Below are 25,786 nucleotides of genomic sequence, written 5' to 3'. Positions count from 1 at the left end.
TGGTCACAAAGCTAATGGAGGCGGCGAAAGGCCCTGGCATGGCGCTGGCGACGCTCTTCAAAGAGGAGGTGGTCCCTCCCCTACCATCTGCCAATGCTAGAGGCCCTGAGCCTTGACCTAGGCCCCAGGGGCCATGTAAAAATAGAGTAGGAATTATCTTTGTATCGTAACGCTTGTGGCCGTCGAGGCCTTTCTTTTTGAAGTATTTGTGTTTCTTAGTTATTTTTCTCGTGTTTCCGAGCCTCTGCCCCCTGTTGCTCCTGATCAGATTTCGTTTGCAAAACACCTCCTTGGAGCCTAAGCCGTCCCTTGGGCGAGAGGTAGTGAGGGAGTGTTGTAGCCCGAAGGCATAGGCCGTCTCACGACTCTACCGGCCTCTTGCTTAGGAAACAGACTTTGGTCTGAGTGGTTTTTACAAGCGATTCGTTAGAGCATGCTAGAGACTTGGAGTAGGATTTTTTTTCAAAAAACGACTGAAGAATGGTGCGTGGGACTTAGGGGGAGTCCCCCATCTAGCCCCCGAGGGAGGCTTGGTTGTGCCGAGGCAGAGCCAAGTCTCCCTTATCGTGTTATTGTATTGTCGAGACCCACAATGGGCTCGGGGGGGGGGGGGGGGTTCTCGAAAAATTAGACCATCTAAAGAACGCTTTTTAATTGTATTCTGAGAAACAACATATACAATGCTTGGAAATTTAGGGATAAAAGCGACGTAGCTGTTTTATGTTCCAAGCGTTGGTGAAGATTTTGCCCTTCTTGTTGGCCAGCTTGTAGGTCCCAGGCTTCAGTACTTGGGCGATGATGTACGGTCCTTCCCATGGTGGGGTCAGCTTATGGCGGCCCTTGTTGCTCTGTGCTAGCCTCAACACTAGGTCGCCTACCTTCAAGTCTCGCCCTCAGACGCGCCGGGCCTGATAGCGCCGTAGGCTCTGCTGGTCTTTAGCCGAGTGTAGTATCACGACGTCTTGGGCTTCCTCCAGTTGATCGAGGGCGTCCTCTCGGGTGGTACAGTTACTTTGTTCGTTATAGGCTTGTAGCCTTGGGGGACCATATTCCAAGTCAGTGGGGAGGATGGCCTCGGCCCCATAGACCAGGAAGAAAGGCATGAACCCCGTGGCTCGGCTTGGAGTGTTCCTCAGGCTCTAGATGACCGATGGGAGTTCAGCGAGCCATTTCTTGCCAAACTTTTTCAACCGGTTGTAAATTCTTGGCTTGAGGCCTTGTAGGATCATGCCGTTGGTGCGTTCTACTTGGCCGTTGGTCCTTGGGTGTCCTATGGCCGACCAGGCCACACGGATGTGGTGGTCGTCGCAAAATGTTAGGAACTTTTTGCTGGTGAACTGTGTCCCGTTGTCGGTGATGATGGTGTTAGGAACCCCAAACCTGTGGATAATGTTAGTGAAGAATAGCACTGCCTGCTCAGATTTGATTTGATTGATCGGACGAGCCTCGATCCATTTGGAGAACTTGTCGATTGATACTAGTAGATGGGTGTAGCCTCCGGGGGCCTTTTGCAGAGGCCCGACCATGTTGAGCCCCCATACGGCAAACGGCCACATGATGGGGATGGTTTGGAGGGCTAGGGCTGGGAGATGTGTTTGTCGAGCATAGTACTGACATCCTTCGCAAGAGCGTACTAGCTTGGTGGCGTCGGCGACCGTCGTCGGCCAGTAAAACCCTTGGCGGAAAGCATTTCCTATGAGCGTCTGAGGTGCCGCATGGTGCCCGCAGGCACCTGCATGCAAGTCCCAAAGCAGGGCTCGACCCGCCTCAGCAGTGATACATCATTGGAGGACACCGGAGGGACTTTGCTTGTACAATTCGCCATTGCAGAGGACGTAAGTCTTGGCTCGGCGCGTGAGCTATTGGGCTTCGATTCTGCCGCTAGGGAGCTCCCCCCGATCAAGCCAAACGAGGAACGAGATTCACCAATCCATGTCCTGGTCGGTCTGCGGAGGCTCGGTGTTGACTTCCATGACCTCGGGCTCGGTCGAGGGGGTCTTGGCAATAGAGGGGGCGTCGAGCCTTGTCATGGTTTCCACAGGCGGGCCCTCCTCCGTTACCAAGGTGTAGTCAATGGAAGGTTTGTGAAGGTCTCTAGCAAATACGTTTGGGGGGACCGGAGCCCGTGCCGAGGCTATATTTGCCAGTTCATCAGTGGCCTCGTTGTACTTCCGCACGATGTGGTTCAGTTTGAGACCGTCAAACTTGTCTTCTAGGCGACGCACCAACTTGTAGTGAGCCTCCATTTTGGGGTCAAGGCAATTTGACTCCTTCATGACTTGATTGATGATGAGCTGCGAGTCGCCCCGGACGTCGAGACGTCGTACCCTGAGTTCGATGGCGACTTGCAAGCCATTGACGAGGGCGTCGTACTCAGCCACATTGTTGGAGGCGGCAAAGTGGAGCCGCACCATGTAACACATGTGTACTCCGAGGGGCGAGATGAAGAGGAGTCCCGCGCCTGCCCCGGTCTTCATCAGGGACCTATCGAAGTACATGGTCCAGTATTCTATCTGGACTTGAGCAGGTGGTAATTGGGTGTCGGTCCACTCAGCCACAAAATCGGCCAAGACCTGAGACTTAATCGCTTTCTGAGGCGCAAAAGTCAAGGTTTCCCCCATAAGCTCGATGACCCACTTGGCTATCCTACCTGAGGCCTCTCGGTTATGGACTATCTCTCCTAAGGGGAAAGACAATACCACGGTCACTGGGTGAGACTCGAAGTAGTGACGCAGCTTGCGCCGGGCCAGGACTACGACGTAGACCAGCTTCTGGACGTGGGGGTAACGCGTTTTGGTCTCGGAGAGCACTTTGCTGATGAAGTAAATAGGTCATTGGGTGGGTAGGGCATGTCCCTCTTCCTGCCTTTCTACTACTATGGCAGCGCTGGCCACTTGGGTCGTTGCGGCGACATAGAGTAAGAGGGCCTCGTCCCTGGTTGGGGGCACCAGGATGGGAGGATTTGTGAGCAGCGCTTTGAGTCTGTCGAGGGCTTCTTCGGCCTCGGGGGTCCAAGAAAAATGTTCGGATTTTCTCAAGAGTCGGTACAGAGGCAAGCCTTTTTCGCTGAGGCGCAAGATGAAGCGGCTCAAGACCGCAAGGCATCCCATGACCCTCTGTACTCCCTTGAGGTCTCTGATTGGTCCTATGCTGGTTATGGCCAAGACCTTTTCTAGGTTGGCTTCGATGCCGTGTTCGGAGACTATGAATCCCAAGAGCATGCCTCGGGGGACCCCGAACACACACTTCTCGGGATTGAGCTTGATGCCCTTCTCTCTAAGGCATTTGAAGGCTATCCTTATGTCGTCGACAAGATCCTTGGCCTTTCTGGTCTTGACCATGATGTCGTCCACATAGGCCTCGACGGTCTGCTCGATGTGGTCGCCAAAGACCTAGGTCATGCACCGCTGGTACGTGGCCCCTGCGTTTCTGAGGCCAAAAGGCATAGTCACGTAGCAGTACATGCTAAACGGGGTGATGAAAGAAGTCGCAAGCTGGTCAGACTCTTTCATCTTGATTTGATGGTAACCAAAATACGCATCAAGGAAAGATAGGGTCTCGCACCCCGTAGTGGAGTCAACAATCTGATCGATTCGGGGTAATGGGAAGGGGACTTTTGGATAGGCTTTGTTCAAACCGGTATAGTCTACACACATCCTCCATTTCCCATTTTTCTTCCTAACTAACATGGGGTTAGCCAACCACTCTGGGTGGGACACTTCCTTGATGAACCCAGCCGCCAAAAGTTTCTGCACCTCCTCCCCAATGGCCCTATGCTTTTCCTCGTTGAAGCAGTGCAGGCGTTGCTTCACCGGTCTAGAGCCGGCCCAGATGTCCAAGGCGTGCTCGGCGACCTCCCTCGGTATGCCTGGCATGTCCGAGGGACTCCATGTGAATATGTCGGCATTTGCACAGAGGAAGTCGACGAGCATGGCTTCCTATTTGATGTCGAGGGTGGCGCTGATCCTCAGCGCCCGGTCATCGGGGCAGGCGGGGTTGACCGGGATGAGCTTGATGGCCTCCATGGGCTCGAACATCCCTACGCGACGCTTGGAGTCAGGCGTCTCGCCACTGAATTAGTCGAGGTTGGCGATGAGGGTCTCGGCCTCGGCGAGGGCCTTGGCGTACTCGATGCACTCGACGTCATAGTCGTATGCATGTTCGTACGTGGACTCAATTGTGATGATACCGCTAGGGCCTGGCATCTTGAGCTTGAGGTAGGTATAATTGGGATCTGCCATGAACTTGGCATAGCACGGCCGCCCCAAGATGGCGTGGTAGGTTCCTCCAAATCTGACCACCTCAAAGATAAGGACTTCCTTGCGGTAGTTGGAGGGGGTGCCGAAGCAGATGGGAAGGTCGATGCGCCCGAGGGGTCGCGTGCATTTCCCTAGCACGATGCCGTGGAAGGGTGCAACATCTCCTCGAAGCCTCGATCGGTCGATCTCCAAGAGCTCTAGGGTGTTGGCGTATAGGATATTAAGGCCGCTACCTCCGTCCATCAACACCTTGGAGAGTCAGGTGTTGCCGATGATGGGGTCGACAACAAGTGGGTATTGCCCGGGATTCAGAACATGGTCGGGGTGGTCATCTCGATCAAAGGTGATCACCTCTCGAGACCAGTCGAGGTACTGGGGAGTGGCCACCTTGACCGAGAAGACCTCTCGGCGTTCCCTCTTTCGCTGCCACGCCATAAGGCACGCCGAGGGTCCGCCGAAGATCATGAAGGCATTGTGTACCTCGGGGAACCCATCGTCCTTGTCATCATCCCGGTCACCGGTGCCCTTTTGCTTGGCGTCGTCATCGGGGGGCCCAAGCCTGGTGTAGTAATGCCACAGCATGGAGCAATCCTCAAGGGCGTGCTTGACCGGGCCTTGGTGGTAAGGGCAGGGTTTCTTAAGCATGTCGTCGAAAGGTCTGGGACCCCTGGGGCCTTGGGGATTCTTGCATTCTGCGGCCGCAACCATATCGGCCTCGAGGATGGCCTGCTTCCCCTGGCGATCCTTCTTCTTTCTTTTGGGGAGGTGGGGAGCCAAAGCCTCGGGGGCCTCATCCCTCCATTTCCCCTTGGCGTCGTCCATGGGGAAGATGGCCCCTATAGCCTCCTCGCCTGAGGCGAAGTTGGTGGCGATGTCGAGGAGCGCGGCGGCCGAGCACGGCATGTTCCGACCTAGTTCTCGAACCAAGTCTCGGTAGGTGGTGCTAGAGAGAAAAGCCTGGACAATCTCTGAGTCGCCGACGCTGGGCAACTCGGTGCATTGTTTCGAGAAGCGCCGGATGAAGTCTCAGAGAGACTTGTCTGGTTTCTGGCGACAACTCTTAAGGTCCCAGGAGTTTCCAGGGTGCACGTATGTGCCTTGGAAATTCCCGACGAAGATCTGAACCAAATCGTGCTAGTCGTGGATCTGAGAGGGAGGAAGGTGCTCAAGCCAGGCTCACGTCGAGTCTGACAAGAGCAGGGGAGGTTGCGGATGATGAGCCGATCATCGTTCGCACCGCCTAGCTGACAAGCCAGGCGGTAATCAACGAGCCAGAGCTTGGGGTTGGTCTTGCCGCTATATTTTGTGAGGTTGGTCGGCTGGCGAAACCAGGCTGGGAACTGAGCGTTGTGGATGGCTCTACTGAAGACCCGAGGGCCAGGTGGTTTAGGAGAAGGACTGCGGTCTTCCTCACTGTCATAATGGCCGCCCTGATGTGGATGGTAGCCTCGGGCGGGCCCCTCACTGTCGTGGCGCCATCGTCGGCCGACCACCTCGTGGTCACCCTGCGCCTCGCGTCGGTTATCGAGGCGGTCATGGACCGGGGGGACCCTATTAGTTGCCAGCACCCGAGTGGGCTTAGGACGAACTGTGGCCTCCCTATTCTGCCAGCGTGGTGCTGAGGGGAGGTCCGAGGCGGCTTCACACCGTCGAGAGGCGGAACTCTCTACCTACTGTACCGCGGCGGTCTTGAGGAGATCTCGGAGCTCGCCGTGAACCCATCGTCCTTCCGTGGTGGAGGGCTCGGGCATCGCACGCACTAGCATCGCCGCAGCCGCGACATTCTGGCTAGCGCGATTAAAGATTGGGGGACGATCATCCCCTTCGTCGTCGTTGATGCGATGGTGCATGTCACGATCCCATCGCTGGGCTCCTCCGTCACCGCGGCCTTGCTGCTCCTGCTCGAGAGTGGTTCGGAGTTGTTGTAGAAGGAGTTGATCTTGCTCGACCTTGGCCTGAAGCTCATGGAGCTGTTCTAGGTCCGGGCGTCGAAATGGTCCGAGGGCAAGGTTCTCGTTCCGTGCTGCCGGGGGGACAATGTGTGAAGGCGTCGCATCGCCCGTTCCTTGATGAAGCGGAGTGCGGTCGTCCACCCCCTCATGTTCATCACCCATGCTTGGCATCCCTAGTCCGACGTGGAAGCACTCACGAGTGGGATCATAAGTACCTTCATCGTCAGAATCGGAGTAGCCAAAGCAATAGTCGCTTGCGGCCAAGAAGCGACGCATAGTTTCGTGGTCGCGGAGGTTGGAGAAATCCGCTTCGGCCCATGCCTCGTCCTCCTCCGAGGAGTCGGCGTGGGCGTGAGTTGACGCTGTGGTGTCGAAGTCGAAAACAAAGCGCTGGCGGCGCTCCGAGAGATCCATGTGAGCGGAAGCGTAGGCGTAAGCGTAAGATGTGGTGGCATTTCTCAACCCGAAGGGGTATGGAGACAGTGCCGTCGCCGGGCTCTGTTCTGCCAGAGATATCTGCTCAAGGATTGGTGGAGCGGAGCTTGATGTCGGGGCATCGCCAGGTGCCACCGGCGTTTTTCCCTTGTTCATGCTCAGGCCAGACAGATCCGCAACCAGGGACCCTGCGCCAACAGCTGGTCATGGGGTGCCAGCGGAGAGCGGCAAGTCGCCCTAGGTTTGCATGGCATCGGGATGATCTTGCTCACGCCGTGCCTGGCGAGCGCGGCGAGAACGGCCGCCCGGGCGCCGCCTGCGCCTGGGCTGCCGATGCATGACGTCGTTATCGGTAGGCGGGGCTCGGGGTGTGAGAAGTACCATGTCATAGTCATGCCCTAGGGACATGAACTCTAGGCTCCCAAACCACACCACCATGCCGAGACGCAGCGGTCGTGCAAGGTCTACCATCCAGAACCTATTGGGATGATGAAGCTGACACGCAGATGCCCCTACCTGGCGCACCAACTGTCGGTGTTTCGGACCGGGGGGTCCTCAACCAACCAGTAAATGTGAACTGCGTGCCCCTAATCCCAGATGGTGATGCAAAGAGACATAAGGTTTATACTGGTTCAGACAATCGATGCCCTACGTCCAGTCTGAGAGATCGATCTTGTATTCCTTGCACCGAAGTGTTTGTAGTAGGGGGTTACAAGCTAGGTGAGAGAGGGAGCTAGTCCTAGGTCTCAGTGAGGTGTCGTGTTGGCTGCTTAAGACGTTGCTCTCAGGCGGCTGGGAAGTGTGTGTGTTACAGGGTGTTATTCTTCGTCTGTCCCCCCTAAATGGCCCAAGTCCTCTCCTTTTATAGTTGAAGGGAGGACAAGGACAGTACATGTGCTAACTATGCGGCGTCGTGCAAACAGAGGTGGTGCGTCCGAGCCCTGTGGTGGCATGGTCGTCGGAGTGGTCCGTCCTTGGAGCATTGGGGCGGCGTGCTGGTCACATCCGATCCTATGCGTTATGGGAGCTCTAGGACTGCCTCGGAGTGGGTGCGGTGGTGAACGTGCGAGCCGCTGTAGACTGACTGTGCGCGAGGCCGAGGCTTGATCGGTGCCAAGGCTGCACCGTAGTGGGGGGTCTCGGTGGACACGAATCCCGAGATAGCCGAGACCTTGGTGCATAGTGCCGAGGCCCTGAGAGAGCGGTTGATCTGGTGCGTTGGCTCAGAGGCGGTGATGACCAGAGCCCCGCTGTCCATGTAGTGTTGTTTTCGAGGCGGGGATCATGGGGCACAGTGTAGTGCGGGCGCTGATCGTGGGCACAGCGTCAGAATACAGTGACCGGTAATCCCCGCCGTGCCCTGTCTCAGCCGGTATGGCGCCGATGCGACCTCATGTCCCGTTGGCCATTCCGTGGTGTCGAGCCATTGTCCGGCTGAGATTGCGGGAGTGGTTGACATATTAATGGGATATGACGTGCTGTCGGGAAGACCGGCCGAGGCAGGGGCGACGGGCTATGGATAAGCCGGCCTCGCGCGAGATGGAGAATAAGGCCTCGCGCGAGGCGGAGATTGCGTCTCGTTGCCGAGGCCTTCCGCAAGAGGTCTCGCGCGAGGCGGAGCTCCTTGCCGAGGCCTTCCGCAAGAGGCCTCGCGCGAGGCGGAGCTCCTTGCCGAGGCCTTCCGTAAGAGGCCTCACGCGAGGCGGAGATCCGGGTGGGCTCGGACGGGGCTGGTTATGAGCCCATGGCTTTCCCTCTAACTTTGCCGTTGACGGGATTTTTAGTGCCTCTTTTGGTGTACGCTCGGGGTACCCCATTTTATGGTACCCGACACCTATATATATACTACAGTTTTTATACTAATAAAAGACTACGATGTAGCTAAGTTCGAAATTAAAGGATATAAAATGCTCTCTCTCTCTCTCTAGATAGATTGATTAAGATAAATAGATAGATAGATGGTATTACTATATATGTATATAGCTAAATGTAGAATAAAAGGTATGAAAGAGACTATATAAATTATGCATTTATTAATTATAAAAATTCCATGCCATACATGAGTTACCATACTACATATATGATAAATATATGGTATTTGATATGTAGACTACCTGGAATCATGAAAGCTATATGATGATAGGATGTTTTGTACTAATATAAAAATAAAATATAGTAAATTTAGAATTAAAATCTATCTATTTACAAAACTGTTAAAAGGAGCCATCATTTTCGCCAAGAAAGTATAGAAATTTCATATCGATCGGAATAACAAAAAGATTCTTCATTGTTGGATTTTATGATGATCTAATAAATTATATTAAATCAAAGAGTTCATACCTAATATAACTAATAAATAGTAAATTTAGAACAATCTATTAAGAAAAAAATACACAATTTGATTTCTATACGAGTTTAGAAAGAAAAATGCCTAAACAAAGAGTCCATGTTCTATAGGCCTAAATAAAGAGTTCACATCGATCATATAGATCAAGATTGTAATGATATAGATCTATCAAAGATCTATAAGAAAAATAAAGAATACGATATATATTCAAGCATGGAAAGAGATGATTGTGTAGAATTCAAATAGCATTATGATTTGATTTTTTTTATAATAAAAGATAAGAAAACTATAGGCAACATCATGGCAGGTATAAAACACATACACAAGAGCTACCCAAGGTAACCACCAATGCATTGGCATGTCCATAACAATTATTAAAGCACTTCACCCCTTCCACGTCGTGCTCTAAGCCTTGCCATGTCAAATAGTCCATTTGTTGTAGCCCTAAGATAATTAGTTTGCTCTTTCTCTATGCTTTCAGTTCGAAAGTTTTAGCATCACCACCGATATCATCGAAAGGGAACAACTAAATATAATGTATTGATTACAATGATCTTGAATCAAATTTAACATCTTTTACATGGATGACCAAGGAGAGGAATACATGGCAGTTGGCTGAAATTATTACAAAATCATGAAAAACAAATCCTATTTCGATATCTTATAGGATATTGGTCACTTGATGCCTTGTTGGACATGTGTAAGAAGCTAAAAAGCAACAAAAATGGCATAGTTTGGATTTTTTTTGAACACAAGTGGAAACAAATTAAATATGATCATAACATGGTCACAACAATGCACTGGAGTAGCATAAGTAGCAGGTCAAAAATAAGCATCTCATTGGTGCTATTGGTGGTTCATTGTTTTGTTTTGGAATGCTTACACCAATGGATGTTGGTGCAATGATGGGGCCAACTAGCTAATGCTTGAGGCAATAGCGGATCAAGCAGACATTAGCAGTATTATGATGAATCCAAAAAATATTTTAGGGCAAAAAGGATAACTATGAATTTGTAAGATACATGATTATTCATTTTAGCATCATGATGATTGATCATTCTAGACCACTAGACTAGCTGCCAATCATTTCGACATGCAATAGAAAAATAAAGGAAAAACCCTTCGTAAGCATGAATGTAGAACAATATAGGTGGCAGAAAATAAGGGGGCTTCAAAGTCACGCTGAAACAGACTGAATGGTCTAAGAGGGGATTGAATTGGGATTAAGAAAGTTAAAGAAACAATCTTAGCCTGTGCAAAAACTACTCACCCCTTTAATTTGTATGGTAAAATCCTAGGACCAAACTGATCACACTAAGAATAACTCCTTAGAGCCTTCACACTAACTATGTCCTTGAAAGGTTTGTAACAAAGAAACTATATAGAGAAACATGCTAAACAAGTCTACCAAGAGTTTCACACAATGATTAACACAAATAACCATATAAACAACTAGAGGGAAGCTCATGATCACACTGAGATTAGGTCCTTAGCTTGTGAAAATTAAACACTATGACATCGAAAAAAACTATTCTAATTGCCAAACAAGATTCTTGCACCCCAAGCAAAAAGCAAAGCTCAAATTAGAACTAAAATAAAAATGAAAGAATTGAATAGAAGGATAAGAGACAACCGTTTTTTCTATGGTATCAGGTAGCTGCCACTACTTCTAATACATTTTAGAGCACCAAAGAGTCACTAAGACTCGGTTACACTCCCTTGAGCCACCAAGACTTAAGTCTCTACTAGTGAATACATATTCTCCATTCTAGATCAGTGGGTTTGAAACTGAGTACACTGTACACCTTTAGGAGCCTCTCCACAAAGTAGCTCTGCCGGGAAGGTTACCTCGTCCTCTGTCGAACTATCTAGATGATGGCACACACAAAGAGTAGCAACTTTTCAACTTTCGCTTGATGATAATCCAAGCCAAGGACTCTAAGAAGCATATCGGATGATCATACGATGATCACACGGTACTACGGCCAGGCCAAAACTGAGTAGTGCACGGTGCCACCGGATGGTCCACCAGTAGGGTCCTGATAACCCAGTGCATAATCCGGTGTATATTTTCAACCTGTTTTAAGTCAGATCTAAGCCAGTTCAACTTCTTTGAGACCCTAGACTCAAAACCAGTCTAATGGAGCCACACTTAAGCTGACTTGGTGAGAGTATACTACATTTGCATCCAAATACTCTCAACTTGACTCCCATCGAGATACTAGTCTTGACCCCTTAATAGTATGACCAAAGATTTAAAAAAGAGTTAAATGCACCAGAGGTCCATTAACTTGTGAGGAGGTTTCGATTAGGTCCATCAACTTTCAAAGTGGTTTTTTGGGTCCATAAACTTTGTACGTCGTATCACTTAGGTCCATACCTCTCCACGTTGACTTCTCGTGCTGACGTGGCATGATGCCGTGGCCATGCGGGCGTGCATGCAGGTGTGGGCGAACACCGGCAACTACACGGCCAGCAGCACCTACCAGTCCAGCCTCGCAAGCCTCGCCACGGCGCTCTCCAGGAACGCCTCTTCGTCCCGAACGCTCTTCACCAAGGGTAGCGTCGGCGTCCTCCTGGACATTGCGTAAGCGCTGGCGCTCTGCCGCGGGGACACCAACGCCATGGCATGCGGGTCCTGCGTCACCACCGCCTTCCAGAGCGCGCAGCAGCTATGCGCCTTCGACAAGGACGCCACCGTCTACTACGACGGCTGCTACCTCCGCTTCTCCAACATGGACTTCCTGGACGACACCACCAGCAACGACAATGAGCTGATCCTCATGAACTCGCTAAACGTCAGCTCGCCGGTCAAGGTGTTCGACGCCGCCGTCCGCGTGCTCCTCAATGCCACCGGCGACTACGCGGCGGCGAACTCTACCAGGCTGTTCGCCACGGGGGAGGAGGCGTTCGATGCCACCGACCCCACCATCTATGGCCTCACGCAGTGCACGCCAGACATGACGCCGGCCGACTGCCGGCGATGCCTTGGCGATATACTTGGAATCATGCCGCGGTACCTGAGCCGTGGCCGTGCCCCGTGAGCCGCTTGACACGGCCACCATCGCGGAGGCCATCAGCGTCATCTCGTGCTTCTACGAGGACAAGACGGAGTGGGGGCGGCGCATCGGGTGGATCTACGGGTCAACGCTCGCGCCTCCTACGTGCTCGCTAGCGGTGGCGGCCTACCTCTTCAACAACCGCTTCTCGGGTGCCATCCCCGCCTCCATCGAAGGTTGTGTTGGGCTGCAGGCGTTTGATGCCAGCAACAACCGCCTGACCGGTGCGGGCGTGCGAGCAAGTCCGCCGGCACCACCAGCAGCTCATCATCGGCCCTCGCCGCTGCTGAGCTGGGAGAACACCTTGCTGTTGGCGACTCCCACATCGGTGACGACCGTGTCGTCCGGATCGCCCGTCGTTAGGAAGCTCATCGACGATGGCACCCAGCGTGGCACGACGACGTCCTCGGGGAACTGCGCGTCGACGGCGCCGCTGTCCTCGAACGCGTCCCGCCACACATGCGTCTCCTACAGCTGCAGGCAGTACTCGAGGTTCCACAGCACATCGCCCATGGACCACGGCCGCTCCTGCCCGTAGTCCGCCAGGCACCGCTCCGCCGTCTCCGCAAACTTGCGAAGCGAGTTCTCGTTCACCTACCCGAGGATCCGTAGGTCGGCAATCCGGTCCAGCTGCCCGCGCCTCTGCCACCCGACGGCCCACTCGGCGAGGTTGATCTAGTCGCGCTCTAGCGCCTGGTCGATCACCGGCCGCGCGCACAGCACCTTGAACAGCACCACCCCGAAGGAGTAGACGTCGGAGCGGTCCTTCAGCTGCTGCGTCTTGAAGTACTCCGGGTCTAGGTACCCGAAGCTGCCCTTCACAGCCGTGCTCACGTGCATCTCCCCGAATGACGGGCCGATGCGCGACAGCCCGAAGTCGGCCACCTTGGCGATGAACCCGTCGCCGAGGAGGATGTTGGTGGACTTGACGTCGCGGTGGATGATGTTCTCGGAGTAGCTCGTGTGCAGGTAGTGCAGCCCCCTGGCGGCGCCGATACACACCTCTAGCCGTTGCTTCCACGACAGCTGCGCCGCCCCGTCGGAGTCCGGCCCGTACAGGTGGCTCTGCAGCGTGCCTTTCTCCATGTACTCGTACACCAGGATCATCTCCGTCTGCTCGTTGCAGTAGCCGATGAGCGACACCAGGTGCTGGTGCCCGATGCGGGACAACACCACGATCTCCGTCTAGAACTCCGGCAGGCCCTGCCTGGACGCGCACGTCGTGCGCTTCACCACCACGCGAGTGCCGTCGCGGAGCGCACCGCGGTACACGTTGCCGAAGCCGCCCACGCCAATGAGATTGCGCTCGTGGAAGTTGTCGGTGGCCGACCTCAGCTCCTTCAGCGGGATGTGGAGCTGCGTGCTCACCCTCTGCATCGCGCCGGTCGTGCCCTCGCCTGACCGGCTTGACGGCTCTAGCACCCACCCGAAGCTTTCCTGCGACCACGGCAGCGGCTTGCTGCTCTCCTTCTCTAACGGCGTCGGCCGCGCCATCCGCCTTTTGTGCCCGTGTGGCAGCGGCGACAGTACTTGCTCGCACGCCCGCATGGCCACAGCAGCGGCGGTGCCTGCTCGTGCGCCTGCAGCGGCGGAGGCGTTCCTGGAGAGCGCCATGGCGAGACTTGTGAGGTTGGACTGGTAGGTGTTGTTGGCCGTGTAGTTGCCGGTGTTCCCCCACACCTACATGCACGCCTGCATGGCCACGGCATCATGCCACATCAGCACGAGAAGCCAACGTGGAGAGGTATGGACCTAACACTACCGAAAACCGGCGATTTGCCCAGTGCCGGAGGCTTTGCCGTATTTTATCGGGCACTCGGCAAATACATTGTTTGCCGAGTGCCAAATAAAATACACTCGGCAAACAAAAACACACGGCAAAATACGTCTTTGTCGAGTGTTTTTTTCTGGCACTCGGCAAATAGGCTTTTTGCCGTGTGCATTTTTTTGCCCTCGGCAAATCAGTTTTTCGAAGCAATTTTTGAGGCCCTAAATGAATTCAAATGAAAAACTTTTCAACTACAAAGTTGTATAACTTCTCAAGATCTACAAAGTTTATTTTGGTCATTTCTTCATTTGACAAAGCGACAATAACGTTGTTCATAAAATCTACCTCTCTCATATCTCTCATATTACTTTCATGAAAGTAGAAGACAAATATATAAGATTTGTGAACAATGTTACTACCACTATGTCGGATGAACAAATGACCAAAATAAACTTTGTAGATCTTAATAAGTTATGAAATTTTGTAGTTGGCAACATTTTGATTTGAAATCATCTTGTCATGCAAAAATGACGTTTGAATTTGAAAATTTTAAAATTTGAATTTTTCAAACGACCTCGGATGGAAAAACTTTCTAAATAAAAATTGTAGATCTCCAAAAGTTATGAAACTATGTAGTTGACAACTTTTTGATTTGAAATCATCTTATCATGCAAAACTACGTTTGAATCTCTCAAATTTAAAATTCAAAATTTTCAAACGACCTCGGATGGAAAAACTTACTAAATGAAAATTGTAGATCTCAAAAAGTTATGAAACTTTGTAGTTGACCACTTTTTGATTTGAATTCATTTAGGCTCTCAAACAAGCAATTTACTCTCAGTTTGCCGAGTGCCTTTTTTCTGGCACTCGGCAAAGCCGTATTTTGCCGAGTGCCTATGTTTTGGCACTTGGCAAAGAGGCATTTTGCCGTGTGCATTTTTTTGGCCCTCGGCAAATCAGTTTTTCGAATCAATTTTTGAGGCCCTAAATAAATTCAAATGAAAAACTTTTCAACTACAAAGTTGTATAACTTCTCAAGATCTACAAAGTTTATTTTGGTTATTTCTTCATTTGACAAAGCGACAATAACATTGTTCATAAAATCTACATCTCTCATATTAGTTTCATGAAAGTAGAAGACAGATATATAAGATTTGTGAACAATGTTACTACCACTATGTCGGATGAACAAATGATCAAAATAAACTTTGTAGATCTTGAGAAGTTATGAAATTTTGTAGTTGACAACATTTTGATTTGAAATCATTTTGTCATGCAAAAACGACGTTTGAATTTGAAAATTTTAAAATTTTAAAATTTGAATTTTTCAAAAGACCTCGGATGGAAAAACTTCATAAATAAAAATTGTAGATCTCCAAAAGTTATGAAACATTGTAGTTGGCAACTTTTTGATTTGAAAACATCTTGTCATGCAAAACTGCGTTTGAATTTCCAAATTTTAAAATTAAAATTTTGTAAACGACCTCGAATGAAAAAACTTTCTAAACTAAAAGTGTAGATCTCGAAAAGTTACGAAACTTTGTAGTTCACAACTTTTTTATTTGAATTCGTTTAGTGCCTCAAACAAACAATTTACACTCGATTTAGTATAATATATTGGGAACTAAAACGGAATCCAGACATAAGTGACAGTGTGGTGTAGTGGTAGAGGAGGTTTGTGCGCAGCGGGAGGTCTCGGGTTTGAATCCCGTCGACCGCGTAACTGTGAAATTTACGCGAAAAAAGCCAGAGATGGATGGGCGCTGACCGGTGGGGTCCTCCACCAATTAAAAAAAATTCATTTTTTTTGGGTAAAAATTCCCATTTTTTCGGGTTTTTTTTCGGTTCCAACTTTGCCGAGTGTCGGGCAACCAAGTGGTCTTTGCCGAGTGCAGCACTCGGCAAAGCCTTTGCCGAGTGCAAATTGGGCTTTGCCAAGTGCCCCTGGCACTCGGCAAATTCACTGAGTCCGGTAGTGTAAGTGATACGACGTACAAAATTTATGGACCCAAAAAGCCACTTTAGAAGTTAATGAACCTAATCGAAACCTCCTCACAACTTAATGGACCTTTGGTGCATTTAACTCTTTAAAAAAGGATCTAAATACTACGCCAAATGTCTCAGAATACCAAGTTTACACTTGAATCCTATAGTGTGCTTGATCTTCACGAATATCCTTGTGTCCATATATGCCTGGAATCACCTCTAAGGCCAAGAGCTTCCATGTGACCTCAGTGTGACTAATTCAAAATGATTTAATCCCGGCAGAACACACTTTAGTCACAAACATTTGTATATTCATAAATCACCAAAACCTAAATCTGAAATTGAGACATAGATGTGTTCGCACGAAGGTAGTAGGAGGCTGACCCCTGCCTGACCCACTGCTGGATCGAACTCGGGTTGGCAGTAGACCAGTAGCGTCATGTGTGTGTTGTATCAACCACCCTAGCTAATTCATACTAATGAACACTGGACAAAAATCTTAATAAGTAGCGTGACATCTAATGGTACCTACCTAAAGGCTCGGAGCTTAGCTCGGACCCACAGTTTGGCCTTCCCAACCAACCATACACGAAGAGACACCATCAGGCCATCGGTCGATCAATGCATGTGAAATAAAGACGCACTTGTCGCCGGCCGGCCGGCCGCCGCTGCACGCCAGGCTCGCGGCCACGTGAGATATTAAACCTTTTGGTGGTGTTCATGCGACCGTTGAGCTTGAGCCGGCCACCACACTGCAGGAACCTTTAGCAAAGGTGGCGGCCGTGTCGAATTGTGCTCCACGAGACCACGTCTTCTGCCTGCAAGATTACAAGCGGACAGGGAACGCAGAGGCAGGTGAAAAGCGTCTGTTTTTTTTTTTTTTTTTTTTTTTTTTTGCATTATATCGCAGACGGCAAAAATGATCCATCAAGATTATCTGCTGCATAAAATCTGAACAGGAAAAGAAATTGAAACACGCATGTATGATTGTATGTTTGGATATAGGATAAGCTTTTGAATCAGGATAAGCAGCCGTACGTTCTAACTTCTAAAGTCGATGCTTCACGTGCTTTTGTGTGTGTGTGGTTGATCATTTGCTTTTTGCGAGGCATTTAACTTGGATTGGTAGTGCTCATTAAATCAGATTAGACAATTCTCACCTCTGAAGAGGGGAGGCACATGCCGGTCGCGGAGGTAGCAAGTAATCCCAAATTTTTTTGTCGACAAAATTTCGTTACGTCCTCACAGTGTCCATGTGACATGGTCCACACGCGGACAGTGGCACATATCCTAGCAGACACAGTCAGTCATAGGCTGCATGCAATACTGAACAAAGGTGTAACCGGACTAGATAGTTGTGAGGCAATCTAGCTCGGGGATTACTTGAACTCGAGACTCCGGCCACCGCCAGGAGCTCGCCGCCGATGCCAACCGGCTCGGTTCGATAACGTGTTCAAGCTCGCGTTCCTTTTCGCCAGCCAGACTTACATAGGAGCCGTTCGGCACCCTTCCCGTTTCATGGGCTGTCAAACAAACAAGGCGAAAAACGAAGATGGGCCGATAACTCCTCACACCCAGTCCGGCCCGTAGATGTTGTAGTTGGGCCTGCGGCTCCGCGCCCCCTTCTGAACATGCTCGCTCCCAGAAGGCTCGCTCCCAGGTTCAGAGTCTTCCTTGTTCAGTACCTTGGCGTCGGTGACATCCCTCCCTCCTTTAACAACGGCTTGCCCCCAAGCCGGTGCACGAGGAAACTCTTGCTTGAGTGCTTCTTCGTCTTCCCATGTAGAGAGCTCTGGAGAAAGGTTGGACCACTGGACCAAGATTTGTGGTACTGGAGAGTTGTTCTGTAGATGCAGCCGGCGGTCCAGAATAGCTTGAGGTACCTGAAAGTGCAAAGATGGGTCTGGCAGGTCCTGGCTAACCACCACATCAGGGGCAACAACTTGCTTCAATTGTGAGACATGAAAAACTGGGTGAATTAAACAGTCCTCAGGCAGTTGGAGTTGATAAGCGACATCCCCAATCTTGGCCTTCACTGTGAATGGTCCGAAAAATCGAAAACTGAGTTTGTTAGAAGACCGGTTAGCCAAAGATGTTTGCACATATGGCTGTAGCTTGACGTAGACCGAATCTCCCACATTAAAGCTGCGAAAGGATCTTTTCTTATCAGCTTGAAACTTCATTTTACGCTGTGCTCTCAGCAGATGTTGCTGAACTAGTTGCTGCATCAACTCTCTGTCTTGGAGCCAAGTATTCAGATCAGAATTATTGCTAGCACATGGTGCTTCTATTCCCAGCTGTTGAGGGTGGTGTCCATATAACACAAAGAAAGGTGTGTTGCCAAGAGAGGAATGGAATGAGGTGTTATACCAGAACTCTGCTAAGGATAACCAAGAAGACCATTTGGTGGGACAAGAGTGGACAAAACACCTCAAGTAGGTCTCCAAACATTGATTAACCCTTTCCGTCTGCCCATCGGTCTGGGGATGGTAAGCACTACTCATATGTAGCTCTGTCCCAAGTAATTTGAACAACTCCCTCCACAGATTGCTAGTAAAGATCTTATCTCTATCTGAAACTATTGCTTGTGGCAGGCCATGTAACTTGAACACATTGTTCATGAGCACAACTGCAACTTGTAGGGCTGTATAAGGGTGAGACAATGGAAGGAAGTGGGCATACTTTGTAAACTTATCAACCACCACTATGATGCAGTTGAAGGAATTTGATCTGGGAAGTCCCTCTATAAAGTCCATTGTAATTGTCTTCCAGGAGCCATCAGGGATAGGGAGAGGAGACAATAAACCTGGAGAAGCCACTCTTTCAGTTTTAGCTTGTTGACAGACTGTACATTGAGCCACAAACTCTTTAACAGACTGCTTCAACTGAGGCCAAGCAAAGAGCCTTTTGACTCTGTGGTACGTAGCCTCATACCCAGAGTGCCCACCTACAGCACTAGCATGTAAGGCAAATAGAATCTATTGTTGAATAGAGGTGGCATTCCCTACCCATATCCTGGACTTGAAATATATGATTCCCTTAGTTAGGGTATAGTGTCCTGAGGGAGACTGAATAGACAACTCTTGCAAAAGCTTGGCAGTGTCAGAGTCTTGAGTATAGGCTTCCTGTAAAGTCTGAACCCAAGGTGTGGTAACAACTGACACTGCAGTTATCTCAAAATCAGCAGCATGGCTGGTCCTTGACAAGGCATCAGCAACTCTATTCTCTTTACCTTGTTTATAAATAATTTTGTAACTGAGACCAAGCAACTTTGTGAGGGCCTTATGCTGCCAAGGAGTTGTTAACCTTTGATCATCCAAATGTACCAGACTTTTCTGGTCTGTCCTGATTATAAATTCAGAATGCTGAAGATATGACCTCCAATGATCAACTGCAAGTAATATGGCCAAGTACTCCTTTTCATAAGTAGAGAGACCTTGTGCCTTTGGGCCAAGTGCCTTGCTAACAAAAGCTAGAGGGTGACCTCCTTGCTGCAGCACTGCTCCTATCCCTTTATCAGAGGCGTCTGTTTCTAATTCAAATGTCTTAGAGAAGTCTGGTAGTGCTAAGACAGGTGCTGTTACTAAGGCAGTCTTGAGTGCTTGAAAGGATGCTTCTGTTTCCGAAGTCCATACATACACAGCATCTTTCTTCAGCAAATTGGTCAAAGGTTTAGTCAGCAACCCAAAATTCTTCACATACTTCCTGTAATACCCAGCCATTCCTAGGAAACTTCGAAGATCCTTTACACATTGAGGTGCAGGCCATTCGGATATAATCTGTATCTTCTTTGGATCAGTAGACACCCCTGATGAACTAATCACATGGCCCAGATAGCTCAATTCTTGCTTAGCAAAGGAACACTTAGACAACTTCACATATAACTGGTGTTGTTGAAGAGCTTGGAAAACAGCCTCAATGTGCTGCAAATGTTCTTGCCAAGTTGCACTGTAGATTAACACATCATCTATGAAGACCACAACAAACTTCCTTAGGAATGGTGCCAAAACAAAGTTCATAATCCCTTGAAATGTTGCAGGTCCACCACTCACTCCGTAGGGCATCACTTGGTATTCATAGTGTCCATTATGTGTTTCAAAGGCTGTCTTATGTTCATCACCTTCAGCCATTCTGATCTGATGAAATCCAGAGCAAAGATCCAGGGAAGAGAACCAAGAAGCTCCATGCAATTCATCTAACAGTTCATCTATAATGGGCAGAGGATATTTGTTCTTAACTGTCATGGCATTTAGGTGTCTATAATCAACACAAAGCCGCCAGTCTCCAGTCTTTTTCTTCACTAAAAGAGCTGGAGAGGAGAATGGACTCACACTGTGCCTGATAAGACCCTTTTCCAGCATCTCTTTGATTTGTTTTTCAATCTCATCCTTCTGACTTGGATTGTATCTATATGGCCTCAGTCTAAAGGGTGTTGCACCTGGCAAAAGAGGTATAGAATGATCCCTCTCTCTCTTAGGAGGTAAACCCAGTATTGGTTGAAAGAGATCTGAGTATTGTTTAAGTAGCTCTTGGATACCTGCTGGCAGTGAGGCTTCACTAGATTCAGTCTCTGCCATAGAACTTAACTGCACAAAATGTAGTATTGCATCATGTTTCACCATGGCATCAAGTTGATGGTTGGAAATGGGGGGTCCCACAACAGTTTCAGGTGGAATTCCCAAAATTTTCATTGTTCTGCTCTGATTTTCAAACTGTAACCATTTTTCAACCCAATGGATCTGCATAGGGCTGACACTCTCAAGCCAGTCCATTCCAAGTATCACATCATAGCAACCAAGTGGTATAATTTTAAATGAGTTCTTGAAAGTAATGCCCTGAATATTCCACAGTTGTTCTGGCAATTCATGAGTGCATTCCAAGAGATTTCCATTTGCAACCTTGACCAAAACAGGGTTAGATAGGGCTTGTTTCCCTTGAATCCTTGAGGCCAAATCTTCACTGATGAAGCAGTTGGTACTCCCAGAGTCTACTAACATGAAAACCTCTTGTCTAGCCAAGAAACCTCTGAGTCTGACAGTCCTCATACCTTCTGTGCCTTTCATAGCCTGAACAGAGATTTCCATTAAATCTTCCCCAGAGTCATTCTCTTCATCAACTTGTTCTTGCAATTCTGACTGATCATCTGTCAGAAACTCGCAAACTTCTTCCATGGCATGTAAAGACACCGTCTGGCATTTGTGGCCAGGACCCCATTTTTCCCCACATTTAAAACATAACCCCTTGGCCTTTCTATAGTTCTTCAGAGCAGACAACTTATCATCCCCTTGCCTGCTTCTGGTAGAGTCTAGCGTCTTCTTGTCATCACCGAGACTTGAAGAATACCTTGGTGTACTGCCAGTAGGTATCACACTGGTTCGCGCACCTTCAGAGTAAGATCTCTTGTACATCGTATTAGCATCTCCCCTTCTGTGGCTGCTGTTGTGTTGATCCAATAGAGCTTCCTCCTGCAACAAAGCCAAGGAACTCGCAGAGTCCAAGTCTTGGGGTCTATGGACCATAATAACAAATTTTATCTCTCTTTTAAGTCCATCTATAAACCTATTAGTTATAACAGAACTGGGAAAATTGGGATCATGAGCCAGGAGTTGGTGGACTATATCACAGAAGTTTTCTATGTACTCATGGACATTGGTGAGTTGGCGAATATGGAAAAATTGCCTCATGAGTTGGTTATGTTCATCCCTATCAAACTTGGCACTCACAGTAGCGACAAAGTCTGCCCAGGACATTGTTTTCAAGGTGGATTGGACTGTATGGAACCACAGAGCTGCAGAACCAGTGAGATGCATAGTGGAATAACGAATCCATAAACGAGGATCTACAAGATAAACTTCGAAGAAGGTTTCACAATTCCTAATCCAGAGCTTAGGGTTTGTGCCATCAAATTTTGGGAAAGGTAAATCGGGCATTGCAGCACTAAGCAAAGCACGCGCATGCCAGTCACTAGGTACAGAACCATCATAATTCAACACATCAGAAGAAGATTTAGTGTGGTTCATCGCACCTGTGACCGGAGGCGGATCCAGGGTGGTATAAACCACCCCAAATCCAGCACTCCGGTGATGAATTTCTTCACGGTGGCCAATTGGCCCTGATGTCGCCCCGGACAGGGACGGTTCCAGATGAGCGGAACCCGACACCAAACTCGCCCCACCCTTGGATGAGTAGGGCTCGGGGTGCGCGGACGGGTTGATGACCTCTCCCGTCGTCGCTGGTGACTTGGCCTGGTCGGAGAAGAGCTTCTCTACCCGATCACCCAGATGGTTCACCGCCTTCTCCAGATCGGTGACGCGGAGATTGACCTCGGGCTTCCAGGCTTCAATCTCCTCCTTCGCCAACCGGATCTCAGACATCGAATGCTTCAGCTCAGATATTCCCTTCGAATTCTCGCTCAGTAGGGCCAAAATCTGCCCGAATTGTTCCTCAGGCGACATCCTAGATGATTGTCGGGTGAGGTGCGTGTGGTGGTGGGATTGAGGCGCCAGGATCTCGGCTCCGATACCAGATGTAACCGGACTAGATAGTTGTGAGGCAATCTAGCTCGGGGATTACTTGAACTCGAGACTCCGGCCACCGCCAGGAGCTCGCCGCCGATGCCAACCGGCTCGGTTCGATAACGTGTTCAAGCTCGCGTTCCTTTTCGCCAGCCAGACTTACATAGGAGCCGTTCGGCACCCTTCCCGTTTCATGGGCTGTCAAACAAACAAGGCGAAAAACGAAGATGGGCCGATAACTCCTCACACCCAGTCCAGCCCGTAGATGTTGTAGTTGGGCCTGCGGCTCCGCGCCCCCTTCTGAACATGCTCGCTCCCAGAAGGCTCGCTCCCAGGTTCAGAGTCTTCCTTGTTCAGTACCTTGGCGTCGGTGACAAAAGGGTGTCGCATTTGGAAGCATGCATGCATGGCTACAAGTTTTTCTTCTCTGAAGATTGGTTAGGTAAGGATGCTTCCAGCAATTAGAATCCAAATACATGTATCAGTAGAAAATAAGATCTTCTTTCGCCCAATTTAATTTCTACGTGTAATGCTGCATTACAGTAGCATTTGTTTCGGTCATAGCCGTTGGATTTAAACGAGATTCAAGGCACCGCACTGCAGTGTCAGCCTATCCTTCTGCGCTGTCAAGAGGGCAAGAGGCAGAGGATCCATGCATGTCCTACTGCCATCAGATTAAACAATGTCAGCACTGCCGATTAAAATGATACACGCTGCTCGTCTTCTTCTGAAACCACACACTACAGATGCTGCTCCTTTTAAGCAGATTCAAAACCTGGAGCCGTCCAAGCTTTTGCAGCTGAAAAGTCGGCTGGGCGGCTTCACAGTAGAATCGGAGAGATTCAGAGGCCGGGGAAGCAGACAAGAATCCTTCTCCTAAGTCCTAACTAACCCCTGGAATCCAAAGCAAAAAAAACTCCTCTCAGCTCAGCTAGTGGCAATGCGCCAATGGCACAAGGCGGGACCAGCAGCAGCTACTGAACAAGAGAAAGGCATTCACAAGACCGCATCACAGTTGTTGAGCTTAATTGTTCTGAAGAGCAGGAAGAGGACCGACCGTACGCGCTAAGACTGCTGCTTGTCGCTCCTAATGACATTTACAAACGTGTGGGTCTCCGCCGATTGGACGGCAGAGAGACCGTGTTTTTGGAACCGGCTAACCGTTCTCATGTGACCTCGCTTTGCTGAGCCCAATGAGCACATATGCTGTTATACTACTGAATCGTCAGCTGTCTGGAAGTAACTGCTCTGCATTTGAACGAAAGCTGTCGATTAGTATAAACTACTAGTACTGTATAAATTCACGCATAAAAAGAGCATAAAATAATCATCACTCCCGGCTGTGCCACCCTGACTAAATCATGTGCTAGCACCTTTGCAAGAAAAGCTTTGTTTGCTTCATAAAAAAACAAAAAGAAGAAAAGCTTGTGTGTGTTTTTTCAACTCTAAAACTCACAATCGAAGGCAGCCGTTTCTTGTTGTATTACCCAGTCTAAATTTATTTTTCGTCTCGGTAGCTCTTCTGTCTGATTCGTTTTAAAAAGACAAAATGCAGCTGTAGCTAGTGACTTCATTTGGGGCAACAGAGTGACTGTTTTGTAAAGGACAGGTTGTCTCATGCTCATGAAATTATTGCTGGACTTTGGAGGCCTGTTTCCAGGTCACAAAATTGGGTTTTTGTTTGTTGGGGGCGTCCTCACCCTAAAATTGAAACTGTTCATGGAGAAGGAGGTGACTGTGGACCAGTGGTTGAGACAGATGCCTCACTGCTAGGATTTATTCATTGAGGAATTATGGTTTCCTTTCCTTGCAGATAGTACATGGGTTCCTATTCATCCTTGTAGCTTTCTGCCTGTAGGAAAAAGACATTAGTGTTAGACATCAAAAAAACCAAATCGCAGCACGAGCTGCGGAATTGTATTGCTAACATTTCCTTAACATGCTGACAAATTCAGAATTCCGCACCTGTCTGTCAACGACCGTTTTCGCCGGAAGAAGAAAGCTGAGCACAGCAGCAGCCTGACCAAAGTTTTGTCCGGTAAACAGTCTCAAACAGTTATGCCAACAGTTTTCAAAAATCACCCTCAAATCCACCACATTGTCCCTCAAATCACTCTCTTGTTTCTTTGTTAACGAATCATTGTTCATCTTGCAGCCTGGCTCATGTCCTCAGCCGATCCCTTTCCATCAGTAGCATGAGGCAGTGAAAGGAAGGAAGGAGGTGATAGCAATGCAGCAAAAAAACACATCAGATCTGCAAGGACATGTCAACTCGCCTACTCACACTCATCTGCTAGCCCAACTCGCCCAACACATGCCGAGTTCATATCCAAGGATTGTTCATGGTCCACCAAACCAAGCGCCTTTGCCGACCTGCTTCCGCAGCAGAAAGTTGCATGTATCTGGCACAGAAGGTTTAGCCAATGGTGGCCACAGCGCAGCGCAGCAGAGCAAGCGCTGAAGCCTGAAGAAATGAAAGCGGGCAGACAGAGTCCAATCAGTCATGTGCCAAAAAGCTGTCAGCTCGCCGGGCTGCCTTTGCCTGCATGCCTCTGCTGCCTTGCTGACACCTTCGAGTGGCAGCTGAAATTTCGCACCTAAAAGCTTGCATTGTCTCTCCTACTCTACCACTGATTCATCGGTGCTCATTTGTGTACTGCTGCGCTGTGTTTAGCATGGCCACAGCCCTCAAGAGTCCGGGACGACAATGATATCGGGATCAAAAGGCGAAATGTGGATTGCTCTCTGGTGCAATCCATTTTGCTGCTTAAAATCTTCTCAAATCATTGTGTGTTGCCTTACGCTACAGACCGTAAGAATGATTGGAGGCACATCTGTACTGACCGGGAAAAGGTGATGAACCGCCACAAGATCAAATAATCGTTGTACAAATGCCAGGTGAGGTTTTTTTTTTGTTCCAAAAAAATGTCAGGTGAGATTCTGAAAAAAAATAGAGGACTAGTAAACCTGACCGCGGATTTTATGTAAAGTCGGTTTGAATACGTGTGGAATAATCCCTGGCAAATAGCGAGCTACTTTCGACAATAAAAGTGCGACACCACTATTTCTGTCTTTCAGGCCCATAACCTGAGGCGAACTAAACTACAAGAGTCCACGAGAGGTACGATGCGGCCTAATAACCCATTAAAGTCTGGACATACGTAGATGGTTGAAAACGGAGTCCAGATGCATCCGGGCATCCTAGTCCTAAAGGCCTAGGTAGACTCAAACTCGAGTTGGTCTTAGATGTCCTTGCTGGCCTCGGCCAAGGAGGAGTGTCTGTATTTTGGAGAGCTAAACGACTTGTCCAATAAAAAAGTATTGTCTGAGGTTGTCTAGAAATTTGGTCTAGCTAGGAAAATTGGAAGTTGATCTACGTATGCCTAAGAAGGATAATAAAAACAGATAGCTAATTTCTTCTTGTCTAATGAAGATATAATTGGTTGGTTTCTATAGCACCCCACT

General features: G+C 49.1%; 2 protein-coding genes and 1 pseudogene across 2 annotated transcripts; 1 reads left to right on the top strand and 2 right to left on the bottom strand.

The window, feature by feature from the left end:
• Positions 1–11,617: 11,617 nt before the first annotated feature.
• On the top strand, positions 11,618–12,037 carry LOC136499990 (cysteine-rich receptor-like protein kinase 10). The gene has a single exon (XM_066495453.1). The coding sequence runs from the start codon at positions 11,618–11,620 to the stop codon at positions 12,035–12,037; it is 420 nt and encodes a 139-aa protein (XP_066351550.1).
• Positions 12,038–12,319: 282 nt separating this feature from the next.
• On the bottom strand, positions 12,320–13,666 carry LOC136499989 (receptor-like protein kinase HERK 1; annotated as a pseudogene).
• Positions 13,667–17,374: 3,708 nt separating this feature from the next.
• Positions 17,375–22,261, bottom strand: LOC136499988 (uncharacterized). The gene is made up of 3 exons (XM_066495452.1): positions 19,133–22,261; positions 18,613–18,651; positions 17,375–17,752 (listed from the first exon to the last, which is right to left on the bottom strand). The coding sequence occupies exons 1-3, from the start codon at positions 22,259–22,261 to the stop codon at positions 17,375–17,377; spliced, it is 3,546 nt and encodes a 1,181-aa protein (XP_066351549.1).
• Between the last annotated feature and the right edge of the window lie 3,525 nt (positions 22,262–25,786).

Source organism: Miscanthus floridulus, chromosome 13 (genome assembly GCF_019320115.1).
Source record: "Miscanthus floridulus cultivar M001 chromosome 13, ASM1932011v1, whole genome shotgun sequence".
Taxonomy (NCBI): Eukaryota; Viridiplantae; Streptophyta; class Magnoliopsida; order Poales; family Poaceae; genus Miscanthus; species Miscanthus floridulus.
The sequence above is the reverse complement of the archived record's forward strand: the minus strand, read 5'-3'. Positions and strand labels throughout refer to the sequence as shown.

What these genes read in the sequence shown, in the direction of transcription:
- LOC136499988 (XM_066495452.1), bottom strand. Translation starts at nt 22,261, where the DNA reads ATGTCGCCTGAGGAACAATTCGGGCAGATTTTGGCCCTACTGAGCGAG. An exon ending in GGACAGACCAGAAAAGTCTG is followed by an intron (nt 18,652 to 19,132) that starts GTACATTTGGAT and finishes CTCAATGTACAG; the next exon opens with TCTGTCAACAAGCTAAAACT. An exon ending in TGAAAGAGTGGCTTCTCCAG is followed by an intron (nt 17,753 to 18,612) that starts GTTTATTGTCTC and finishes TCACAATTGAAG; the next exon opens with CAAGTTGTTGCCCCTGATGT.
- LOC136499990 (XM_066495453.1), top strand. Translation starts at nt 11,618, where the DNA reads ATGGCATGCGGGTCCTGCGTCACCACCGCCTTCCAGAGCGCGCAGCAG.